The 25505-nt window shown below is 41.3% G+C and overlaps 3 protein-coding genes across 13 annotated transcripts; 1 reads left to right on the top strand and 2 right to left on the bottom strand.

Moving 5' to 3' along the window:
• Window positions 1-11287: 11287 nt before the first annotated feature.
• LOC103988897 (phosphatidylinositol:ceramide inositolphosphotransferase-like) lies at window positions 11288-16259 on the top strand. Of its 5 annotated transcripts, XM_009407571.3 has the most exons (12): window positions 11288-11791; window positions 11890-11979; window positions 13312-13398; window positions 13505-13573; window positions 14198-14278; window positions 14352-14423; window positions 14530-14590; window positions 14680-14782; window positions 14854-14949; window positions 15045-15091; window positions 15190-15311; window positions 15829-16259. In XM_009407571.3, the coding sequence occupies exons 1-12, from the start codon at window positions 11759-11761 to the stop codon at window positions 15907-15909; spliced, it is 942 nt and encodes a 313-aa protein (XP_009405846.1). In that variant the 5' UTR covers window positions 11288-11758; the 3' UTR covers window positions 15910-16259. The 5 variants fall into 5 exon arrangements, with proteins under 5 accessions (XP_009405846.1, XP_065044277.1, XP_065044278.1 ...); XM_065188205.1 differs by lacking the exons at window positions 15045-15091; window positions 15190-15311; XM_065188206.1 differs by lacking the exons at window positions 15045-15091; window positions 15829-16259 and having other exon boundaries at window positions 15190-15309.
• A 912-nt stretch (window positions 16260-17171) lies between these two features.
• LOC103988901 (uncharacterized) lies at window positions 17172-19535 on the bottom strand. Its single transcript, XM_009407578.3, has 2 exons — window positions 18744-19535; window positions 17172-17575 (listed from the first exon to the last, which is right to left on the bottom strand). Exons 1-2 carry the CDS (start codon window positions 19133-19135, stop codon window positions 17341-17343), a joined length of 627 nt encoding a protein of 208 aa, XP_009405853.2. The 5' UTR covers window positions 19136-19535; the 3' UTR covers window positions 17172-17340.
• A 253-nt stretch (window positions 19536-19788) lies between these two features.
• LOC135676722 (protein NRT1/ PTR FAMILY 8.1-like) lies at window positions 19789-24889 on the bottom strand. 7 transcript variants are annotated; one of them, XM_065188201.1, is made up of 7 exons: window positions 24709-24889; window positions 24376-24596; window positions 24113-24255; window positions 21912-22072; window positions 21606-21823; window positions 20987-21537; window positions 19789-20763 (listed from the first exon to the last, which is right to left on the bottom strand). In XM_065188201.1, the coding sequence occupies exons 4-7, from the start codon at window positions 22018-22020 to the stop codon at window positions 19899-19901; spliced, it is 1743 nt and encodes a 580-aa protein (XP_065044273.1). In that variant the 5' UTR covers window positions 22021-22072; window positions 24113-24255; window positions 24376-24596; window positions 24709-24889; the 3' UTR covers window positions 19789-19898. The 7 variants fall into 7 exon arrangements, with proteins under 7 accessions (XP_065044273.1, XP_065044270.1, XP_065044271.1 ...); XM_065188198.1 differs by having other exon boundaries at window positions 24187-24255; XM_065188199.1 differs by having other exon boundaries at window positions 24187-24255; window positions 24376-24592.
• Window positions 24890-25505: the final 616 nt, after the last annotated feature.

Raw genomic sequence — 25505 nt, 5'->3', positions numbered from 1 at the left:
CTTGTAACGAAGGTGTTGACTTAACCGAGCATCATGGTTGGTCGAGTCCCTCGAGGCCATGGTGATTCGGAGGCCGAATAGGACGGGAATCACAAGGAGTTGTGATCGGCAAGAGTTGCCTACCTTTTAGGCTTAGTGTGATTGGTCGAGTCCCTCGAGGTTATACTAAGACGCTGATTGGATCCTGATCCCCACTAGAAGTCTGCCGGAGACTTTCGTTTCACGTGCTGAGGGTGTCGCGTGACTCGTTAGTAAAATAGTGGGAGCATATTAAGATAGAAGTCCATATCTTGATAGTTTATTTCTTGCAAAATCCGCATGTTATTCATTTCTACTGCATCTTTATTTTCAGAAAATGTCGCTTTCAAATCCCTTACGTTGCATACTTGATGTCAACCACCTCACTGGTCCAAATTATATGGATTGGCTCCGTAACTTGAGAATTGTTCTCACAGCGGAGAAAATCGTGTACGTCCTTGATACAGTGATGCCTACGCCCGAAGAAGGGGCAAACGAGGATGAGATCGCTCACTACTTGAAGTACATTGATGACTCCACTCTTGCTTAGTGCTATATGTTGGGCTCTATGACTCCTGAGTTACAGAGACAACATGAAAAGATGGATGCCAGATCCATTCTCCTACATGTCCGCAAATTGTTTGAGGAACAGGGAAGGACTCAGCGATATGAGATATTCAAGAGCCTCTTTCGCGCTAGGATGACTGAGGGGACACCGGTTCAGAACCATGTCCTAAAGATGATTGAGTGGATAGAGAAACTCACAGGTCTAGGAATGGTCCTAGAGGATAACTTGTGTGTGGACATTGTGCTTCGGTCCCTACCAGATTCCTTTTCACAGTTCATAATGAATTTTAATATGAACAAGCTTGAGGTGACTCTCCCAGAGCTCCTCAATATGTTGAGGGAGGCAGAGAGTACTATTAAGAAAGAGAAGCCAGTTCTCTACACTGGTGAGACCAAAAAGAAAAGGAAAGCAGAAAGGTCCCTTAAGAAGGGAAAGGGCAAGGGCAAACCAGGTAAAGCCAAGGTTGCTAAGAAAGACCCAACAAAGGACAAAGGCCAATGCTTCCACTGTGGTAAAGATGGGCACTGGAAGAGGAACTACAAAGAGTACCTTGCAGAAAGAGCGAAATAGAAGCTTGGAGAAGCTTCAGATACATTCATGATCAATCTCCAATTGTCAGATTTTTGTGATAGTGCATTGGTATTGGATACTAGTATTGCTTATCACATCTACAATTTATTGTAAATTCTAGCAAAGCCGAGGGAAGATTGACGAGAGGAATATTGCATAAAGGTTTGTTTATGCAAGACACTACTCCACATATCATGAATGTAAGTGTCTAAGAGGAAACGAGATGAGGTGAACAGTGCATACCTATGGCATTGTAGGCTAGGTCGTATCCATGAGGGAATGATTCAAAAGTTGCTAAATGATGGATATCGAGATCCATTCGACTATGTGTCATATGCAACTTGCGAGCCTTGCCTTCATTGAAAACTGACCAACTCTCCATTTAGTGGAACTGGAGAGAGAGCCACTGAGTTGTTGGAACTCATACATAGTGATGTATGTGGACCCATGTCAACTCATGCCATTGGAGGTTACTCCTACTTCATTACATGTACTTATGATTTCTCAAGGTATGGATATGTGTACTTAATGAAGTACAAGTCCGAGGCCTTTAAGAAATTCAGAGAGTATAAGAATGAGGTGGAGAACTAGACTGGAAAGAGTATCAAAACTCTTCGATCAGATCGAGGATGTGAGTACTTAAGTACAGAGTTTACTCAGTTCCTCAAGGACCATGGGATATTATCCCAATGGACACCTCCTTATACACCTCAGCTCAATGGTGTCTCTGAAAGGAGAAATCGTACGTTATTAGATATGGTACGGTCCATGATGAGTTTTGCTGACCTACCCATCTCATTCTGGGGATATGCCCTAGAAACTGCAGCTTACCTTCTGAACAGAGTTCCAACTAAGTCGGTAGTGTCTACACCATATGAGATATGGAAAGGGAAGAAGCCTGATCTTAAGGTTGTTAAGATTTGGGGTTGCCTTGCCCATGTTAAAAGACACAGCCCCGATAAGTTAGAATCAAGGACAGAGCGATGCAAATTTGTGGGATACCCCAAGGAAACTTGTGGGTATTATTTCTATCATCTCGAGGACCAAAAGGTCATTGTAGCTAAGAGAGCAGTGTTCCATGAGAAGGAACACATTCTTGGCGGAGACAGTGAGAGAATGATAGAGTTGAGCGAGGTTGGAGAACCAAGCTCAAGCACCACTCTACAGCCCGAGTCTATTCAGGTACCTAATACACAAGTTTCAACTTTACATAGGTCTGATAGAGTATCCCATCCTCCTGAGAGATATGTGGGACATATTAGAGGAGAGGATGTTGAGGATATTGATCCTCAGACCTACGAGGAGGCTATTATGAGTATAGACTCCGGGAAGTGGCAAGAAGCCATGAATTCTGAGATGGATTCCATATACTCCAATAAGGTTTGGAACCTAGTTGATGCGCCCGAAGGTATTGTACCCATTGGTTGCAAGTGGATCTTTAAGAAAAAGATCGGAGTAGATGGAAAGGTAGAGACCTATAAAGCAAGGCTAGTGGCTAAGGGGTATCGTCAAAGGCAAGGTGTTGACTACGACGAAACCTTCTCATCCGTAGCATTGCTAAAATCCATCAGAATTCTATTGGCTATTGCAGCACACTATGATTATGAGATCTGGCAGATGGATGTGAAAACCGCATTCCTCAATGGAAACCTCGAGGAGGAGGTGTATATGATGCAACCTGAGGGATTCGTGTCCAAGAACTGCCCAGATAAGGTGTGTAGGTTGCTTAGATCCATTTATGGACTAAAGTAAGCTTACCGAAGTTGGAACATAAGATTTGATGAGGTAATCAGATCTTATGACTTCGTTAAGAACGAAGATGAGCCTTGTGTGTACAGAAAGGTAAGTGAGAGTGCTATTACCTTTTTTGGTGTTATATGTAGATGACATCCTCATCATTGGGAACAACGTAGGAATGCTATACACAGTAAAGGCTTGGTTATCTAGACACTTCTCCATGAAGGACTTAGGGGAAGCATCCTATATCTTGGGGATTAGAATCTATAGAGATAGATCCAAGAGGATGCTTGGCTTGTCCCAGTCCAGGTACATAGAAACTATTGTCAAAAGGTTTGGCATGGAAAATTCCAAGAGAAGTCTCGTACCGATGAGACATGGGATATCGCTTTCTACGAGTATGTCCCCAAAGACTCTAGAAGAAAGGGCGAACATGAATATGATACCTTATGCCTCAACAATAGGGTATATCATGTATGCTATGCTATGTACTAGGCCTGATATAGTGAATGCTCTGAGTGTCACGAGCAGGTATCAGGTGGATCCAGGCTTGGAGCACTAGAAAGCAGTAAAGTGTATCCTTAAGTACTTGAGAAGGACTAAGGATCTTTTACTAGTATATGGAGGTAATAGCCTTAAGGTTGAAGGCTACACTGACTCAAGTTTTCAGTCTGATGTCGATGATAGCAAGTCGAATTCAGGGTATGTGTACACCTTGAATGGAGGAGCAGTGTGCTGGAAGAGTTCAAGCAAGATACTACTGCTGACTCGACCACAAAGGCGGAGTACATTGCTGCATCAGATGCAGCAAAGGAGGGAGTCTGGGTGAAGAAGTTCATCACAGATTTGGGAGTCGTGTCGAGTAGCGAGGAGCCGACTTCCTTATATTGCGACAACTATGGGGCGATTACTCAAATAAGGGAACTCGGGTCTTATCAGAAGTGTTCTGAGGAGGCTCCAACTTATCAGAGAGATCGTAACCCGAGGAGATGTAGCAGTGGAAAGAGTTTCATCCGAAGATAACATTGCAGATCCACTAACAAAGTCGTTGTCTCATTTTGTCTTTGAGCGTCACAGGGTTCTGATGGGGATCAGATATATAGGTGATTAGCTTTAGGTCAAGTGGGAGATTGCCAGTCATAGGTGCCCAGCAAGCCAATCACGTGAGTGATGGCACGTGTGACTTGATACAGAATATTTTTGCTTATTATATTTTGGCGTATATCACTTTATAACTATTGCATAAATGTATATATATATATATATATATATATATATATATATATATATATATATATATATATATATTATGATGTCCTTGGATTTGTGCAATGGGAATCGGATCGTTATGAGATCACGATAATGAGATCGATTCACCTTTAAACACATATCCTAAATAATCCCGGTCATAGGTTACTCTAGAGGGACATCGTGATAACCGGACAGACTGGTGTGCTGTATACCCGTCCATATGATGGATGCAGTTGGTCTCATAGCTACTCGTGTAGGGACACTAGGGATACAGTACAGGTGCTCATTGGAGAATGAGTTCACTAATTGATCCGCTTACGGAATGTTGGATGGTTGATGATGCCTTATTGTCAGACAGCGATTCCGTAGTCCTAGTGGTATATCTGGTCCTTAGACTTGAGACACCAAGGATGTCCTGTATGAGTGCTCCACTCTTTGATACCAGACTTATAGGTTTGGTTGTCCCAGATCTAGTACAGCTGGTCATTGGGGGTGGTAGTCGACCTTACGAGGGCTATTGAGTGTCGATAGAGGATCATCCACTCTCGGCGTCATGAGAGGAATATCCCATGTGTTCTTGCTCAGAAAAATCCCTGGCCAGGGTCATTCGGGTTGAGAGAGAAAGAGTTCTCCGGGAGAATTCGATTAGAGCGAGACTTGAGTAGAAACCGTATGGGTCTGACAGTACCATGCTCGATTTACGATCTCCGGGATATTAGATGGACGAGGGACTATAGGTACACGGTAACTGAGGACAGACAGGTCCAATGGATTGGATTCCCCTGTATCGTCTGGGGACTACGGCGTAGTGGCCTAGTACGTCCATAGTCGATGAGTCGAGTGAATTATTACAGAGATAATAATTCACTGAGTTAGAAGAAGTTCTGACAGGTATGACTCATGGCTAGCTCGATATTGGGCCTAGAGGGTCACACACATATGGTAGGCATTGCGATGAGTAGAGGTTCGGATATGAGATATCCGACAGAGCCCTTGTCTTATTGGATGCAGATTCAATACCCACTAGGGGAGGACCCATTAGGGTTTGACAAGGGACCTCTATAACTAGGAGGGATTCAGAGCCTCATAGGCTAGAGTCTTTGCTTGCCTTTTCTATTCTCCTCTCCCTCTCCACCTCAGAGCAGGCCTGGAGTTTTGAAAAGCGTCGTCGAAACCCTGCTGTGTGGATCACTACTAGAGAGGAGGACGTTTGACCTCCTTCACCCTCTCCTAAGGATCTGCAAGGAAACAGGGATATATGATCTTCCTAGGTAACACAATCTACTCTATACGCAGTTTTAAGTTTTGTAGATTTTGCGCACCAATCTTCGCACGACGACGAACATCTTTTTGGGAATCGGAGATTTTGTTTTCTTGTTCTTCCGCTGCGCATATGATGTCGCCCCCAAGATTTCCCAACAAGAGGATGCTTGGCTTGTCCCAGTCCAGGTACATAGAAACCATTGTCAAAAGGTTTGGCATGGAAAATTTCAAGAAAGGGCGAACATGGATATGATACCTTATACCTCAACAATAGGGTCTATCATGTATGTCATGCTATGTACTAGGCCTGATTTAGCGCATGCTCTTAGTGTCACGAGCAGGTATCAGGCGGATCCAGGCTTCGAGCACTGGAAAGCAATAAAGTGTATCCTTAAGTACTTGAGAAGGACTAAGGATCTTTTACTATGAAGGTAATAGCCTTATGGTTGAAGGCTACACTGACTCAAGTTTTCAGTCTGATGTCGATGATAGCAAGTCGAATTCAGGGTATGTGTACACCTTGAATGGAGGAGCAATGTGCTGGAAGAGTTCCAAACAAGATACCACTGCTGACTCAACCAGAGAGGTGGAGTACATTGCTGCATCAGATGCAACAAAGGAGGGAGTCTGGTTGAAGATGTTCATCACAGATTTGGGAGTCGTTCCGGATAGCGAGAAGTCGACTTCCTTATATTGCGACAACTATGGGGCGATTACTCAAATAAGGGAATCTGGGTCTCATCAGAAGTGTTCTGAGGAGGTTCCAGCTTATCAGAGAGATCGTAACCCGAGGAGATGTAGCAGTGGAAAGAGTTCCATTCGAAGATAACATTGTAGATCCACTAACAAAGTCGTTGTCTCATTTTGTCTTTGAGCGTCACAGGGGTCTGATGGGGATCAAACACATAGGTGATTGGCTTTAGGTCAAGTGGGAGATTGCTAGTCATAGGTGCCCAGCAAGCCAATCACATGAGTGATGGCACGTGTGACTTGATACAGAATCTTTTGCTTATTATATTTTGGCGTATATCACTTTATAACTATTGCATATGTGCATATATATATATATATATATATATATATATATATATATATATATATTGTGATGTCCTTGGATTTGTGCAATGGGAATCGAATCGTGATGAGATCATGATAATGAGATCGATTCACCTTTAAACACATATCCTAAATAATCCCAGTCATAGGTTACTCGAGAGGGACATCATGATAACCGGACAGACTGGTGTGTTGTATACCCGTCCATATGATGGATGCAGCTGGTCTCATAGCTGCTCGTGTAGGGACACTAGGGATACAGTACATGTGCTCATTGGAGAATGAGTTCACTGATTGATCCGCTTACGGAATGTTGGATGGTTGATGATGCCTTATTATCAAACAGCGATTCCGTAGTCCTAGTGGTATATCTGGTCCTTAGACTTAAGACACCAAGGATGTCCTGTATGAGTGCTCCACTCTTTGATACCAGACTTATAGGTTTGGCTATCCCAGATCTAGTACAGCTGGTCATTGGGAGTGGTAGTCGACCTTACGAGGGCTATTGAGTGTCGATAGAGGATCATCTACTCTCGGCGTCATGAGAGGAATATCCCTTGTGTTCTTGCTCAAACAAATCCCTGGCCAGGGTCATTCGGGTTGAGAGAGAAAGAGTTCTCCGGGAGAATCCGATTAGAGCAAGACTCGAGTAGAAACCGTTTGGGTCTGACAGCACCATGCTCGATATACGGTCTCTAGGATATTAGATGGATGAGGGACTATAAGTACATGGTAACTGAGGATAGACAGGTCCAATGGATTGGATTCCCCTGTATCGTTTGGGGACTACGACGTAGTGGCCTAGTACGTCCGTAGTCGATGAGTCAAGTGAATTATTACATAGATAATAATTCACTAAGTTAGAAGGAGTTCTGACAGGTATATCTCATGGCCAGCTCGATATTGGGCCTAGCGGGTCACACACATATGGTAGGCATTGCGATGAGTAGAGGTTCGGATATGAGATATCCGACGGAGCCCTTGTCTTATTGGATGCAGATCCAATACCCACTAGGGGAGGACCCATTAGGGTTTGACAGGGGACCTCTATAAATAGGAGGGATTCAGAGCCTCATAGGCTAGAGCCTTTGCTTGCCTTTCCTATTCTCCTCTCCCTCTCTACCTCAAAGTAGGCTTGGAGTTTTGAGGAGCGTCGTTGCAACCCTGCTGTGTGGATCACCGCTAGAGAGGAGGACGCTTGACCTCCTTCATCCTTTCCTAAGGATCTGCAAGGAAACAAGGATATACGATCTCCCTAGGTAACACGATCTACTTTATACGCAGTTTTAAGTTTCGTGGATTTTGCGCACCAATCTTTGCATGATGACGAACATCTCTTTGGGAATCGGGGATTTTGTTTTCTTGTTCTTCCGCTGCGCATGTGATGTCGCCCCAAGATTTCCTAACACCTCCTGTATTCAGTGCCCTTGTGAGCATGGTCACCCTGGAAGTGAGTTCCACCACGACATCCTACAGGTGTAGCACTGAGTCTTTAGTTTCATCTGACAATTTGTCATCCGCCATGACTTATTACGAGCTCTCTACCCCAACAAGCTTTCATTGGCCATGGTAGAGTTCCTCCAAACTCACTTCAAGAACATCCAAGCGGGTTTTCGTCGTTGTGAGTCTCTCCTTATGGCTCTTCCTCCCGTTTGGTGCTCCTGATTGCACCTCCTCCACTTGCAGAGAATAGCCAATTTCTCGCTCGTCATGTTCGCTGCCTTGCTCCACTTGAGTGGCTCCAACAACATGAGAGCAAGTATGCACTTGCAACCCACCCGCGGTTGCTTGGGGCAAGGGTCTAGCTTGCCTCATCTTGCTTGATTCATCACGGTGCTTTGTCATAGTGAAAATACGAAGTTCCTTTGTTGCTTGCTCGAATTGCTTGCCTGCTCTGATACTACAATGTTATGGACTTAGCTGGAATTGCCTAAGTCGTGAGGCACCCTTGCGGCAAAGACGCAAACTTAGCTTGTGTTGCCTAAGTCGTGCCTCGCCCTTGCGATATGTGTCCGCAAAGATCAGCCCACTTATAATCTCTCGCAGGTCCCAAAGAACCTGTAAAAGAGAAAGTTGATTAGTTCGAAGAACAAGCGACGGATAAGTCTCGATGTCTCACGAAAAGGGGAAGCTTTACAAGCAATTCAGCGAGCACCTTATGTGCACAAGAGAAAAGAGGGAGAGGAGGAAAACAAGGCCTTTAGAAGTTTGAACTAATAGTTGCAAGTCCACAAACAGTTGCTCACCGGGTGCCGAGCGTGACAACAAGTTCCTGTCAAGATAACGCACGAACTTGCGAAAGATTGTTCAACGCCCGGCACTATACCGAAGCCCCATCCCCTATGATGCCACCCAGGTGGCTTCAGAGTGCTGAGATGGTTGACGTTTCGTGTGCAGCAACGGGCTGCAGAAAACAGCTTGTGGTATGCGAAAACAAAGCTATTTTCGACTGTTTTACTCAGTTCAGTGAGCGATCGCACTGTAATACTATAACTTATTCGAACTTACATTTTTACAAACAAAAGGACATAAAATCAAGCCAAAACATATTGCCACGTAGTTGTACATGTAAATACCAATGACGAACGGTTCGTTGAACAAAGTTGTTGCGGGTGCGCGATGATCGTTCATGATACAACGTCATAGAATTATAGTGAATCAATTTAAGGAAAATATAGAATAACCATGATGTGAGTTATAAGGGCTCATGTTTCACTTAAAATTAGAGGAATAAATACTAAAGTTATATATTTTAACGGTTAATTTTACCAAACTTTATTGAAAATAAAATAAAATTATAAAGATAAATTTGAGCCAAAATGGATTAAGATCGAAGTTCAAAGAGTCCCAAGTGCAAAATTAGAAAAAAAAAATGAACAAATATAAAAACAAAATTATGTGATTTCTCGAAAAAGGTCCAAGTGTTGGATTTTTCTCTTATAACACCCCTCATCTCCAACCGCTATAATGTTTATGAATGTGGTTATATTATTTTTGGTTCAATCGAATTTATTGTAATATTTTTAAATAGGTTTATAATTTTTTTGTTAGTGAACTGTTTATAACACAGTCTTAATTAATTTAAATTCTCATAAACATTAATTATTAACTTTATTATGCTTATTAAAGTTTAATGAAATATTTTAGAATTTCAAATGTGTATTCTTATTGGTCTTGGAACAAAAATATGAAAAAAAAAAAAGAAAACTTGTCTTCTATGCTATTAATAGTGTTTTTTTATAGGGCTATAATGTTTTTCATGCACATATATAAAAACATTATAAACATATATAAAAAAAACATTGTAAACCTTTAAAAAAACACTATAACAGAAGAATAACGGCTCAAATTGTTGTACAAACTAACTTTATCAATCATTAGTGGGCGTCAAATAGTAATTCCTATTGGTTTAGAAATAAAAAATATATATATATATAAATAAACAATTTTTTAATAGGATTAGTGTTTTTCACACCTCTATAAAGAAATAATAAAGTTATAAAAAAATTATTGTAACCGATCTTTGTTCACCCAATACACTACTAACCAGTAGAGCTTATAGATTCGTACAGTACAAAAGGCAACGAGCTTATAGATTCGTACAATACAAAGGGAAAAGAGATGTAAATATTGAAGAAAAATAAAAAGAGTGACATCTTCCGGAAAGGAAACTCAAGACGAGGGATTCTTTTTCGTGAATTCGATCGATTTCATTTATGTTTCCTTTTTGTGGTGGAATTAATATCCCCATATTAGAGCAGATCCAAACCCATGATTTCAGATCAAAAAGGGAAATGCTTCGGGAATTTTTGAGAGGCTACATAAAATAAATAAAAAATAAAAATTCAAATTTCCAACTTCTAGAAATTTATTATTATTATTATTATTATTATTATTATTATTATTATTATTATTATTATTATTATTATTTCAGCTATCTGCGATATCGAACTCAATATCTATATTTAAATTCCGATAAGAACTCAAAATATGTTATTTCGACTTAAGACCACATATGATCTAATTAATAAAGATGGCTTAAATCACAATATTCATTCCGTTCTCAAGTTACCCCAGAAATCAAAGTTAATATATATATGCTCTCCAATTTTCTTCAAATATTTAGAACTTACATATATTTCACGTATCTAAATTTTATATATATATAACTATTTTGTTAGCTCACTTCCCATCATAATTATCAATCAGTTCGAAATAAAATTATTAATATAAAATGTCTAATTGATTGCCCTTATTGCTTTTACAATTGTTTTACTTTCACCAATTGTGAAATATTTTTTAACATTTATTAATGTCAATTGAAAGATATATATATATATATATATACACACACACTTAAGCTGAAATTTAGATAGGCAAAAATGGGAATCACTAATTTTGAAGGAAAACTAATAATTTAAAAAAATTAGATATCTAATTACCCCTGATTGCTTTAACTATTAGATTAATTTCAGAGTTACAATTGTAAATACAATCTATTTTTAAAATATTAATTTTTACAAGATATTAATATCAATTGAAGTTTTAAGGTATTCCATCAATGTGGAGCTATAACAATATATATTTTAGTTTATGAGTTTACATTATATATATAGAGCTTAAATTTAGAGAGGTAGATATTAGAATCACTAATTTTGAAGAAATATTATATATACAAGTAAATAAAAATATTATTATTATTATTGTTGTTGTTGTTATCGTCAATATTAATTTGAGCTAAAAATAAAAGAAAAGTGGGAGTTGCGGTGAGGCTTCTCTCTCTCTCTCTCTCTCTCTCGTTTCCGTTCTATTTAGTTCGTGACCGTGCGGGAAGTTCCTTTCTCGTCGCCCTCTTTTTCTCCTCACTCCTCCTCCCCCCTTCGTCCCCTTCCTTTGGTTGGGTTTGTGTCTCCGTCCTCTTCCTCTTGGGCCGTCCCCGCCTCAGTAAACCGCCGAACCTTCGAAGGCGGAGATCCGTTTGTAGACCGCGTTCTCTGAGGAAGCCGAGAGGAGGAGGAGGAGGAAGACGAGCCCACCTGACCGTCTGACGTCCACAATCTGATTCCTGATCTTTACCTTTCTCTTCTTAATTGTAAGAAAAGAAGGATCTTTTTTCCTTCTTCTCCTATCGGTGAAACAACGTGGAAACCAGGGGATTTTGTTTTACGCCGTTTGGTGGATCAACTCTGAAGCAAGGCAAGGAAAAGGAGGAGTAAAGACCAGGGATCATGCGCAGGACGACGCAGGTCGGATGCTGACAGAGTATGGGAGTGGTTGGACCTTTGGTTGATCGCCATGACGCTTTACATTGGTCGCGAGGCTCCCAAGGTACCTTTTTTCCCTCCAAAAATTCAACTTTTCTTCCTCTTTCATGTAACGAGAAGAATATCCCGCGTGGTTTGATGTCATCACTTTTTTGTTTGTAGCTATGGAGGAAGATTTGCATGGAAACATATGTGGAGCTTCAACTTTTTATGGAAAAGTGGAAGCTACTGCTAGCAGGACTCATATTTCAGGTATGACTTTGTGTTTTTCGAATGATCTTATGGGATTACTAAACAAGCACTCAAGATGGAAAATTTGCAATCCGGATGTTGGCGTGAATTCTTCTTGATAGGAATCATTAGTTTGGATTTCTGCGATATATTGATTTGTGATAGGAATTTAGACTCGTGTCTAGGTACACAGAAAACATCTCTGTCAACAGAGCTGATGTTTTGCTGTTGATGGCTTGATATTGCAAGCTGAATTCTACACAGATGTAGTTTTTTTCAGTGGAATAGCATAAGTTGTAACGAATTCATTGCACTTTTGTTTCCACAGTAATTAGCACAACCATTAAGAAACTTGTGACATAATGTTTTCAAGATCATGGGATTCTTTGTTCAATAGATTTTTAACCAACCAATTCTTTGAGAGAGTTCAGTGGTAATCTGCTCTGGTTGGTGGCATTCATCACGAGTTCTTTTATTTAGTTGTTAGTTACTTTAATCGTCACAGAACATCCTATTCAAGAGCTATAACTAAATGATGTTGGAAGTTACTGCTTTTAAGACGGAGAGTATTCTTCCAAGGATTTCAGTTTGTGTGCTATTACTGTTTCGTTAGTTGGATCCTTCATCCAGCGACTGTTTCTATAAGTTCATTGTCATGGTAAAGCATCATACTTTTATTCTTTTGTGAATATAGGACCCAAACTATATTCTAGTTTAGATTCAGCCTTCTAATGAGTGAGTATATCAGTTTACTTGTTTAACATCTCTGAGAATCATGCTTCATGCCATTACAAATATAATCTTAAAATGTTCAAATTATTATTATTTTTAAAGTGCATATGATAGTACTTTCTGTGGACATATGTGACCACCTGCGTAAATGTGACTGCATTGTTGATATGTTGGCCTTTCATTTAATAATATTTGGTTTTAGTTGATCAGGTTGACTTAAATCAGACATGGCACTTTAAAGTGATTCCTATATTTTATCCTAAAAAAAGGCAATTTCTATATTGAACTTTCTTGTCTCCTAAATTAATACACCAAGTATGTTAGTATTATCTTTTTTCTATAATATTTTGTTTGTTATTTTTTCCTTTTTTAGTTTACTTTTTGCATTTCCTTGATGGTCCATATGGACTATTATGAAAGAACTTTCTACTGCTGCTCCTATGATAATCTTATGCTTTCATCTATCTGATTTTGTAATTAGTCGTGGGTTAATGTGATTATTTACTGAAAATATTTTTTGTTCCTTTTTTTTGTCATGCATGGTGAGCATAAAAATATCTCTTCAACTAAATATACATGAATTAGATTTGAGAATAATTCACTGCTTTTGTCTTTCTCTAGTACATTCATGGGCTGGCTGCACGAGGAGTTCATTATCTACATCGACCTGGACCAACTCTTCAAGATGCTGGCTACATGATCCTTCCGGTGCATGCTAGCGCTTTGTCTGAGTTACCTGCAATGCTGAATGAAATGATTGTCAGTTCTGCATTGAAATAACATTAATGTTTTATTAATGCTTTTGCGATTTTAGGAACTTGGAAAAGAAAGAGGTTACGTCAGTGAAAGCCTATTCACCTTCATCTTTTTGTCATTTATTCTGGTATGCATTTCTCTATATGTTATTTGCTGATGCTTCTCTTGTAAGTCTCTGCATGCATATTTTTTTGTGAATAAAAGTAATCAGACTTTCGAGGTAACTTTACTTTTTGAAAGCAATGCCAAAATCAGATTCAACTTTATTATGAAACATGTTGGAAAGTATACGTCAAAATAATTTACAATAACACAAAAGTCCCAGCTCAATTTAGTTTGAGGGTTCCAACTCTTTATATGGCTGTATGTCCCCTTCTATTGTTGTCCTTTTGTCTTGCAACCATTTTAGCTTTTCTCTTAACCTTTTGTTTAACTTTTTTGTGCCATTACCTTTGATAATTAATTCACATTTATTTATATAAGCTTGGTTCTTCTTTAAAGGCATCATCATTTCACTTGGTAGCCGGATGCAGTGATTTCATTTCTTATATGTGACTGACTTTTTATCTTTTCCTCTGCTCTCTCATTTCAGTTGCATATATAAGATGCACATGCAATCTGTTTCTTGTTGTGCATTCTAAGCAATCATGTCTGCTTTCTGAGCTCTTACATTATATTGCTTGCCTTTGTTGTAGGCACATATCCATATTCAGTGTTTGATGGTTATGACATGGTGTTTTTATTTTTGCAGTGGACATTTCATCCTTTTGTTTATCATAGCAAGCGCTTCTACACTGTTCTGCTCTGGCGGAGAATTTTGTCATTTCTAGTTGTAAGTAGTTGTATTCACCTGTTATTTCCTTCCTCTGGTCATCCTATTATTCAACACTGAGGGGTCATTTCAGGCTTCTCAAGCATTGCGGATCATCACTTTCTATTCCACACAGCTTCCTGGACCCAACTATCACTGCCGCGAGGTATTATCTGCATCAAATGGCTTGTCAATTTTTAACTTTCTTTTGCCAGTAAAACAATTGCAATCTGTAATACCACTGATTTCTTCTTTTTTTTTTGGTCATTTAGGGAGGGGAGCTCGCCAGACTGCCTCCACCAGAGAGTGTAACTGAAGTGCTTCTGATTAACTGTATGTTACTTTTCGGATATTCTATCCTTGCAGTTAAATTGCATCATTGTCATTGTAGGTGTTTATATTTTTTTTCTTCTTACTTTCAGTTCCTCAGGGGGTCATATATGGTTGTGGTGATCTGATATTTTCATCCCACATGATATTTACACTAGTTTTTGTCCTTACATACCATAAATATGGCACTAAAAGGTACACCTATGGCATTTGTGCAACTCTAGTTGCTTATGATTTCAAAGTTGATCCAATCTGGACTTTTGCAGGTTCATCAAGCTTCTTGCTTGGGTTTTAGCTATTGTTCAGAGTTTGCTTATAGTAGCTTCCCGCAAGCATTACACAGTAGATGTAGTCGTTGCATGGTGGGTTGTATGTGTGATTATATTTTCTTATATGCTTTTTTTTTTAAAGTAATCCTGGTGGCAACTGCATTATGTTTTCATTTGTATGCTTGTAGGTATACTGTAAATTTAGTGGTATTCTTTGTTGACAAGAAACTACCAGGTGTTTATTTGTTTTTGACTTGGTTGACTTTTTTTATTCTATATCACTTCGTATCATAGATCGATTGGCTGAAAAACTCTTTGTATTATTTACGACAGAAATGCCTGATCGTTCTAATGGATCCCAACCACTGTTACCATATGTTAAAGATAAAGATGAAAAATCTAGAGAAGATCACCACAAGTTATTGAATGGAAATTCGGTGGATACTGCTGATTGGGTATGACACTTTGACTAATATATTGTTTATTAAATTGATCATATATTACTTCCGCCTTCTTATTGGTAATATACACTATTGGCAAAGGTTATAGTTATGATCTACTTCTGCATTTGTTTTAGTATATGTAAACAGAAGATTAAGTCTGCTTTCTGTTGCTGTGGCTATCAGAATTAGAATTATGGGACCACCATTGCCTGATGCAAATGTATTTTTTACATTTAACCTGCTGTAATGGAAATAGATAATTAATACACCATACGCATTGATCGACTTCATTCAAATATTGTCTCCCCACCGCTGCTTGATTAGTTCAAAACTGTCCTATTTTGAAGGAAGAATTTTTTTTGTTATGCGCCATTAGCTATCTCTACCTCCCATCGGCTTTCTGCACAGATCGTATGGTCTAAGATCAATCATTTATAATTAGTATGCATTTCTGGAGATATGTTGTATGTTCTTTTTCCCCTTTTTTATGTTGATCCAGTATTCGTGATCTATGGTTATTTTCAACCAGAGGCAGAGATTGCAAGTGAATGGCAAGCATGGAGAAGACGGGAACCACATCCATTCTGAATCTGCGGCAAATGGTGCATAGATCATTTCGGACATGTTGGTTACTGATTTACAGTATGCACGGCGATACCATCTTTGACTTAACCGTGAAGCACTGCATTCGACTGAACCGCGTGTTGATGCTTATCCTTGCAAAGCAAGGAACTTTAATCTAGCCGGGGCATGCAACCATTTTGCTCCCTTACATCATAACATGCATGCTCGTATGTACTCTCTTTTTGTTTTCATGCCCAACGATTCTTTATTATGCATTCAAAAGGAAATCTTAACCTCATGTGGCGTGTAGTGGTTTTGTTGTGTTACAGCATTGTGCAACTAAAAGGAACATTTATTTCTCCAAAGGGGAAAAGGATTGGAAGCAATTGCTTTGAAGTGATTACCATAATGTTCTTTATGGTTCTTGTTTTGCTATGAAGAAATGCTACTGCTCTATCATCATGTTACTGTGTTCGCACAACACCATTGTATCATATGATTGAACAAATTCTTTCAGGATCTTCTTGTGGGGGTAGAGCTTTTGTTGTTCTCCTTTTTATGAACCCCACAAGCATTTTTAGGAGCCAAAATAGACACTTCTTTTCCTTGATGAAGATGAGGTCCAAATCCCAACCCATATCCTGATCTGATCTGTAAAGAAACCAGCAGAAGACCACTTTTTTGCTTTGTCATATCATTGTCATAGTTATTTGTTTGTTACTTTCTTCTCCACATGTAAGATCACACCATTTGCCAACGTAGAACTAAGAGATTGTTATTATATCATTTCTATGAGATCCTAATTGTCTTATATTGGATGGATATGAAAAGGAAAAAAAAGAAAAATAATCTGATTTCATTGAGAGGGCTAAGAGGGAGTCCACAACTATTAACTTGAAATTAATTGGTTAATTAATTAAAAATCTTATTGTAATATCTCAATTTATTCTCACATCAAATGTGAAAGAAAATTGGACTAAATTCACAATAAGATCACATTTAGTCTCTCTGTTGACAATTACCATTTATCAACAACTAAAATATTTTCTGAGCACAGTGTCTTCTGGTTGATACATCAAAGGTCAACAACTTATGGTCTTTAAAGATGTGGCAGCTTTAGAGCCTATCAAGGTAGCAGTAGGCACACGTGTGTGTGTGTGTGTGTGTGTGTGTGTGTGTGTGTGGAAGATAGAGAATACATAGTAAATGTGCACTTGTGCCTGTTTTAACACTCAAATAAATGCACAACTCACTGATGTTTTGTTGTTGCAATAAACTACTAATATGTGTGTGTGTGGAAGAAAGACCAACACACAAATGTACACGTAAAGAAGAAGACAGGTATGTATGCCTGTGTAACTTAACACACGCAGCAAAACTCACTGATTAGCAAGCAATAGATCATTCGACTTCTTATAGGTTCGGTTCGATATCTCACTGCAAGAACTCGTGTCTGGTGAAAACTTGGTGTCAACTTTCAGCCTGGAACATTGAAATGAAATAGCCAGGAGATGACAAAGGCAAACACCAGGCACGCAAGCAGCAAGTTGAGAAACCGGTGGCCCTGCCAAAAGCTCTGTGTTTCTGATGATGATGATGATGATGATGAAGGTGGTGGAGATGCAGTAGCAGCTTCGTTCCAGTGCTCGGTGGGTTCGGTCTCGCCTGAACCCACCACATTCTTCGCGATCGAGCCGCAAACCTCACATGTCCTGCAGACAGAAACAAAAGGAAGAACAAAGATCTCCATGGTGGAAGTAAAACCAGCTTCGAGGCTTGAGACCAAACATGAAAGCCACTTTGCGATGCGACAACCTGGCAATTGTCATGCATCACAGGATTCTAATAGTTTGTGAAATCAAGAAAGAAAACACAAACTTTCTAATGTCAGCTTTCAACAAGTGACAAACAGTAACAACCCAATAATAGGTTGGTTTTATGCATCACAGCAGCATTCTAATAGTTTGTGAAGTCAGATTTCAAGAAGCGCACAATCAACAAAAGAAGTAAAAAGTGTTCAACTCATCAGAGAAATAAAACCCTTTGAAACTTGAGTTCTTATTAGCTTCAGCAGGTTTGGTAGCCAGCTCGGTGAGGTGAAACCATTCAAAAGCTGAAACTAAAACCATGTTGTAGCTTCTTTGTCTGTCAAAATCAGTCTATTTTGGCTGAAACATCTGAGTCTCTATGGAGAAACACAATACCACAACAAACCAAAAACAGAGAAAGTATACCAAATGCAAAGGCACTTACAGTATTTGTAAGATGGAGGGGGAGGACGGACGGACGGACGGACGTTGGTACTATGATAAGATTGTCATTTTGAGACGTGGAAACCAGGATTCAAGTCACCGAACAGTATCTATCTATATATCTAAAGATAAAAGACTGTCCCTAGATCACCAAGGCAACATCTTTCTTTGATGTAATGCACAGTGTTCTGCTCCTACATCTAGAGCTTGGAAATGACGAGGAACAAAAACAATCAAATTTCTTATGAAACCCAACATTGACCTGAAACAATAATAAATCTAAACCATTGAGATTGATAGTTTGTATAGGTGACAGACTGACTTTTAATATGTCTAAACCACTAGTTTACGATGCTTACATTCATCATTAGACTCTTATAATTAATTCAAGTCTTCCCTAAATTTGAATACCTTCAGAAATTTGTTCCCACGCAATGGTTTCTGGCCACGGCTTAGGAATAACATCGGTTTACCAGTAGTAATTTACATAGTTCTGTGATGTTATGCTTTTCTCCCTCTAACAGTCCAAACAAGAATTCCTACTTACTATTGCATTCTGTCGATGATTCAGAATATACGGAGAAAAAGAACAAGAAAACATTGAGATCATTTGTGTTATAACGCTTACTTGTTTCCCTTGATCTTAAACCACGTCTCAGCGCATCGCTTGTGGGCAGCAGCCAGGTCGTCCTTGCAACAACACCCCAACTCGATCGGCGCACCCGCATCCGGAGATGCCTTCTCCAAGCTGAGATGACAAATCCGGCAATCGCTCCCACCTCTCTCCGGACTCGCCGTCTTACTCTCGGAAATCCCGCTCTCTAGGTCGCCCTCCAGCGAGCCGTCCGAGACCGAGACGCAGGATTTCCTGCAAGGCTCCGGAGATGCGCTTATTTCGCAGCTGGGATCGTGCGGCGAGTGCCCTGCCTCGTCGTCGCTGTCTTGGTCGCTCTCATCAGAAGGGAGCAGATGATGCCCTCCTTCGATATCCGAAGGGCATATACCTCCCTTGTCAGCCATTTGCCGATGAGTTCAGGAACAGACCTTGTGGTGTAGCATCAAACATGAGCACCGCGAATCCTTTGGAGATGGGAGAAGACTCTGCTGCTGCTATTTATTCGCAGGGGAGGGAGGGAGAGGTCGGTCCGGCATTGAAGTGGGTTGGGCTATTTGTCCGTGAAGTGAAGTAATTGTGTCGAGGGAATCGAAGAGTAAGAGAGCCTGCTGCTGCTGCTGCTGCTGCTGCAGCAGTGCAGCAGCATACAACAGCAGCGATGCCGTGAGTTCGTCTGCTTTCACCGTCGTCGCGGCTTTCACTCCGCCTCACTTATTTCGGTTCAGTTCACAGGTCACGCCGATCGACTGACTCCTTCCGCCGCTGCTGTCCGTGTCCTTTCAACGTGCTTTGCCTCCCCTTGCTCTGCTCGCGATCCGGCATTGAAGCGACGACGCGATGGCAATCACACGATCTTCCCCTTCGTCGTTCGACCCAGGGAAGGCGAAGGAGAAGATGGCGACGAAGCAAGAGGAGGATAATTCGAACCGAGTTGGCCGAGTGTGGAGAGGTACTAGGACAAAAAAAAGGAAACGATGATCGAGAACGGCGTCAACGCCGCCGTCAGGGAGGCCAAGGCTTCTGACACCGTTGTCTTCATCGTCAGTATCCCCACCCATTACCAAACATTACATAGCAAGCGAATCGAATAAAACACAGTCACACGGTTTAGACTTGCAACACAGACTGACCTCTCAAACTGCTAAAGCAAACGAACCACCACCAATCTCATTGTAGCTCGACGTCGTTGGTTGTGATCTTCTCGTCCTCTACTGTCTTCTTGTAGGTGTAGCACTTGGCGATCAAGAGATACACGCCGAAGTTCAGGAGGCTGAGAACGGCCAGCAGCCAGAAGAAGTGGTCGAGGTGGCCGCGATTGAGGTTGTCCGGAATCCATCCCAGCTTCCCGTTCCTCGTCGTAATGGACGTGACGATCGTGACGAGCAAGGTGCTCAAGTAGTTCCCCAGCGCCACCGTGGTAAGAGAGAGCGCGGAGCACATGCTCCTCATGGCGTCCGGTGCCTGGTCGTAGAAGAACTCCAGTTGGCCGATGAAGGTGAAGATTTCGGCCGCCCCCACGATGAAGTACTGAGGCACCTGCCAGAATATGGACATGGGAACATAGCCACTAGTGACGTCGTATAGGCCGTGCCGTGCCACGGTCCGCAGCCTCGCGACCTCCAGAATGCCAGCCGCCACCATGGAGAAGATGGAGATGACCAGGCCGATGCCCATGCGCGTCAGCTGCGTGAAGCCCCGCTCCCGGCCGGTGGACCTTCGGACCGCCGGAACGATGACGCGGTCGTAGATCGGAACCCACACGATCACGCTGATGGTGTCGAAGATGGAGAGCGACGCCGACGGTATCTGGAAGTGGGGGCCCATGTGGCGGTCCAAGGTGTTGCCTTGCAGAACGAACATGGTGCTCATCTGGCTGTAGACGGTGGAGAAGACGATTCCACTTGCCCACACTGGAAGAATTCGCAGTATGCTCTTCAGCTCCTCCACTTGGGTGATCGTGCAGAGCCTCCATGGATTCACTGGACTCCTGGCCTTGTCTTCTTGAGTCTCTACAGCAGCCTTATCAAGGAACCTGAACAACACGCAGGAATACAGTGCGAGTACAAACCATTACGATAGGCACAAATTCTGTGGTCTCAACTGCAAACATCAAGCACTTGCAGGGATCCAAAACGAATGAAGTCAACATGATAAGCTAGAAACGGTTGCAGATTGCAGACAGTGTCACAGCTACCATAGCAATTGCATGTCTACGACAAACAGGAGAGTGATCCAAAGAGTTTCGGTGAGCTTACTTGAACTGGTCTGTGTGGTCAAGCTTACGGCTGCCTTGTATGGCCGATTCCTTTTGTGTGATCTCGTAGAGCAGTGACTTATCAGCAGGCACTTTCACCCCAGCCTTCCTCAGAGATGCCACCATAACCTGGGCAATGCGTGTGAGGGGGCTTCCTCCAGGTTTCTGGTGCCTGTACAGCCGTGTGCCCATGAAAAAGCTGACGACTGCAATGGCCATGACGACCGCTGGGATTCCAAACCCCCATCCCCATCCGACGTCTGTCTGTATCCAAACTAGCACAGACGAAGCAATCAGGGCGCCTATGTTGATGGAGAAGTAGAACCAATTGAAGAACGAGCTCTTCCTCTTCTTCTCCGATTCGTCAGAGTCGTCGAATTGATCAGCGCCGAAGGAAGAGACGCATGGCTTGATTCCTCCCGTTCCCAGCGCAATAAGATAGAGCGCTGTGAAGACTGCTGCAGTCTGCGCTCTCGTTGGATCACAGACACCATTTTGGCATGAAGGTTTCAAACCTTTGACTGATGCGGTCATTGTCAGTAGTGTCAAACCCTGTAGGCAAGAAGATATCAGTGTCCAGCATCTGAATTCTCCAAGACAAGAATCCTCTGCTTCCTTACCAAAATATAAACGATCATGAAGCTGGAAATTGTCCAGTATCTTCCTATGTAGGCATCAGCTATGAACGCCCCAAGCAGTGGCATTATATAGCATGTTCCTGACCAGTTAGTGACATTATTTGCTGCAGCGACATTCCCTTGGTGGAGACGATCCTTCATGTAGTTCACCAGGTTGGTGCTCATCCCATAGTAAGCCAGCCTTTCGCAGCACTCGTTTGCTGAGGTAAGCTTTGCGCAAGTCAAAAAGATCGAACAATGCGCATGCTAATTGTACAATGAAAGGCTACAGGAACCTGAGAACTGTACCAAGAATGTAGGGACAAGCCCTCCAATTTCCGGTGTTCTTCTTGATAGCTGGGTTCCCATGGATATCGGTTGTCCCATCCTGGGTGTATTCATCTTTGATGTCCTCCATGAGCTCAAGGAAGCAAGGGAATTGCTTAGGGCGATTGTTCTGAGAAGCTCACCTAAATAAAAGCATTCAAAATATGCACACCCTGTTAATAAATACCAAGAAAGTCTCGAATCATCAGAATAGTGACTGGAGGAGAGAACAGAGTGTCCGACTCTGGTGTTGTCTGGTGTTGGATTTTAGTGTAATGCATTGTAAACTAGTGTCTTGGTATCAGATCGAGGAATATTTGTATCAGTTCTTTATAAAATTAGTTTACGAAGAACTTGTCCACCATGTATAAACTCAGCAAAATTAAGCATCTTAAAAGATAAAATAGTTCATATATCAGAATTTTCGGTCAGAAATATGATGAATTTTGTCTACAACAGTTTTCTTCTCTGCCTGTTTATATGTTCATGCAATGAGTCGCAATTTCTACGTTGTAAAGTATCAATATCAGCATACTCACAGTAAAAGAGACTAAGATGTGAACTATAAAATGAACAAGGGATAACAGTGTGAATTTAGCCTTATCCCACTTAATAGGACGCCAAGTTTGCCTCAAATGCGAACCACTGGAAAAAAGTAAACTATACAAATCGAAGGTACTTTCTCAAGTAACGATTAACTTGGACTAATCAATCATATAAGAAAGCTAGCAAAGAGGAATGGCGTATTCTTCCAGAGTAGAAACGATATCTTTAATTTAGAGTAAAAAGATCATCAAGGCAATGACTAGGCCCTCATCTTACCTGGTCTAGAAATCGAACTTGGAGCTGGTTATATCATATGGAAGAATGAATTCTTACAGATGATCTAGCGAGAACTACACGGAGTCACCAGATCCACACGTTCTCTTCCTCCTTTTTTCTCTAGAGTACTAAGAGACGAGCGGATTGAGGCTCACAGAGGCCGCCGCACCTTTCCCACCCCTAAGCGAGAGAGGAGAGAGGGCAAGGAGATAGTTATAGAGATGAGATGAAGTGGCAATCAGATGCGGGAGTTCTGCCCCGTAACAATAGCAATTAGTGTGAAGCCTCCGTCTCTTGGAATGAATGCGGTGGTCGTTCGTCCTTAGACGGCTTTTGATGGATCTTTCCGATTCCCCTTGCGCGTTCGCGTGTGGGAGCGGAATCCACGGATGTTGTTGGCTAGCGTTCATGTGAACCCATCTAGAATCCGAATCCGTTTACTTCCGTCAATCTGAATCTCTATCAAATCAAGATACTTGACATCAAACACTATTATCCAATATTGAATCAAGATTCATAGACAAACTCAATAAGCTCATCGGGCCTGAAAACGTGGATCCAGAAAAGAATTTGACCACCACATCAGCACGATATGATCTGTTGTAGCTCAATCCACTCATTTACCACGTCATACTAGTAAATCAAAATAAAATGATTTCTATAAATATTTTGACGCTACTATTTCTCCACTTCTTCCTATTATCCTGTTGTTCACATTGTTGATGTCCTCTTCTATCATTTAGATTAATTGGTCTTGTATGCTCATCTCAGTACCCATCTCAAACTTATCCAACTCAGTTTTATTTATTTTGACAAGACCTACCTCGATCTTTTTGAAAATTAATGATGAATTGTATAAAAGAAATAGATCAAACCGGCTCTAACTCATCTACTTCGATGATGGATCTAAATCTACCCTAGTCAATGCCCCATCCTCGATCGGATCTCAAAATATCAAGCGGATGGCCGGACTGGGCAATGGATGCGGAGGATAAATCCGAATCCGTATATTATCTCAAAATATCAGTCAACATCAGATTACCTCAAACACTGCGAGCGAAGAGGAGAGAGGAACCAAAGATTCAAACTCCAGCTGATGGAGTGTGAACGGGGCCGAGAACCGGTCCCGGATCGGCAGCTCTTTACATTATTTTTCTCTGGTGTTGACTGCTAGATCATTACCCATCACAAGGTTCGGTCCACTCGAAAGAGACCCCCACGGGTTCACTTCTCTTTCACCACTTGACTCACAGTGAGACCTAATCATACATAACTACATAAATGTCTATAATATATATACATATATACATAACGATCAGATGAAATCGTGATGATGTAAGAAAAATCAACACAACAGATACCGGAGAAGCGACGAAATCGGAGAGGCAAGCGAAAAGTAAGATAGCGGACGAGGTATTCCTGGAGGGCGGCTTACTTAACCCGGGGGCGGAGACGGGGAAGAAGAGTCATAGGCCTTTCAGTTTGGATCTCCAGGCGCGTCAGCCTGAGCATTTAGATGGAATTAAGTTCGCCAGATCGACGACGGTAAAGAGAAGGGAAGAGTTGAAAGTGAAAGACGAAAAAGATGAGGGGAAGAAAATTGAGACGATAAATTACTCCGTACCTCGACCAGATTCAGGCAATAGGTTGTCGATCCCCGACCGAGCGCATCCGGAAAGAGAGAGACGTAGAAAGAGACAACTCCTGCCTTGAATTGCTACTGAATCCACTTCACAGCGACGCCGGATCGGGATGAGAGAAGCGGATTCTCGCACGCTTATGTGATTCTTCGACGGCGTCTAACAGAAACGGGAGTGGGCAATTCACTAGTAGAAGCAAAACTGACTTCAAGTGCAAACAAACAGCAATAATGACATTAGTAGGGCAAGATTCCCGACGAAAGTTGCGAAAGAAGAACGCCATCGCTGTAGAACTAAGACGAGAAATTACTCCGCACCTCGACCGAGAAGAGGGAGAGAACTTCTGCCTTCGAATTTCTACTGAATCCACTTCATAGCGACGCCGGATGGGGATGAGAGAAGGGGAATCTTGCACGCTTCTGTGATTCCTCAACGGCGCCAACGTACAAGGGAGGTGGGCGGTTCGCATTCGCAGAAGCAAGCAAAACTGACTTCAAGACCGAACAAACACTAATAGGAGAAGGCGATGTCGTTGTCGACGATTGCAGTCGATTGATGACGCGTGGCGTAAATCGCACGCAGATGTTGATTCGATCGGTTAGCTCATCGGTTTGGACAACTCGTTCCCATGTGTGGTGTGTGAAACGATTTAGAGACCATCATGAGAATACAGCCGGCAGTGTTTGACTATTATAAGTGTTTGACTATTATAAGTCGACAGACACCACAAGTGAAGTGACTGTGACGCTGACAACGAACCCCAGTAATCATCGTTTATTTTTATAGCGTTTATTATTATTTTATTTTGCCTGATGTTTACAGTGATGAAATGACGATGGTAATTAATTTGCTCGTCTTTTAGTTCGTTAGCAGTCTATTTTTACTCGTTGTTTATTATTATGTTACTTGTTCGATCCTGACACACAGGCAAAATCACGATGATAATTTGCTCGAACATTTCATCATCAATCCGTTCTTTCATGTGTGAATTTTATCAGAGTAGAATTTAGTGTTTAGGTGAGACTACCAACTAACCTTTAATTTCGTGATGTTTATGTTTCATGAGATTAGAATTATTTTTGAATATTTTATTAGTTATTTTAAAAAATAAAAA

This window comes from Musa acuminata, chromosome BXJ1-6 (assembly GCF_036884655.1).
Source record: "Musa acuminata AAA Group cultivar baxijiao chromosome BXJ1-6, Cavendish_Baxijiao_AAA, whole genome shotgun sequence".
Taxonomy (NCBI): domain Eukaryota; kingdom Viridiplantae; phylum Streptophyta; class Magnoliopsida; order Zingiberales; family Musaceae; genus Musa; species Musa acuminata.
The sequence above is the reverse complement of the archived record's forward strand: the minus strand, read 5'-3'. Positions and strand labels throughout refer to the sequence as shown.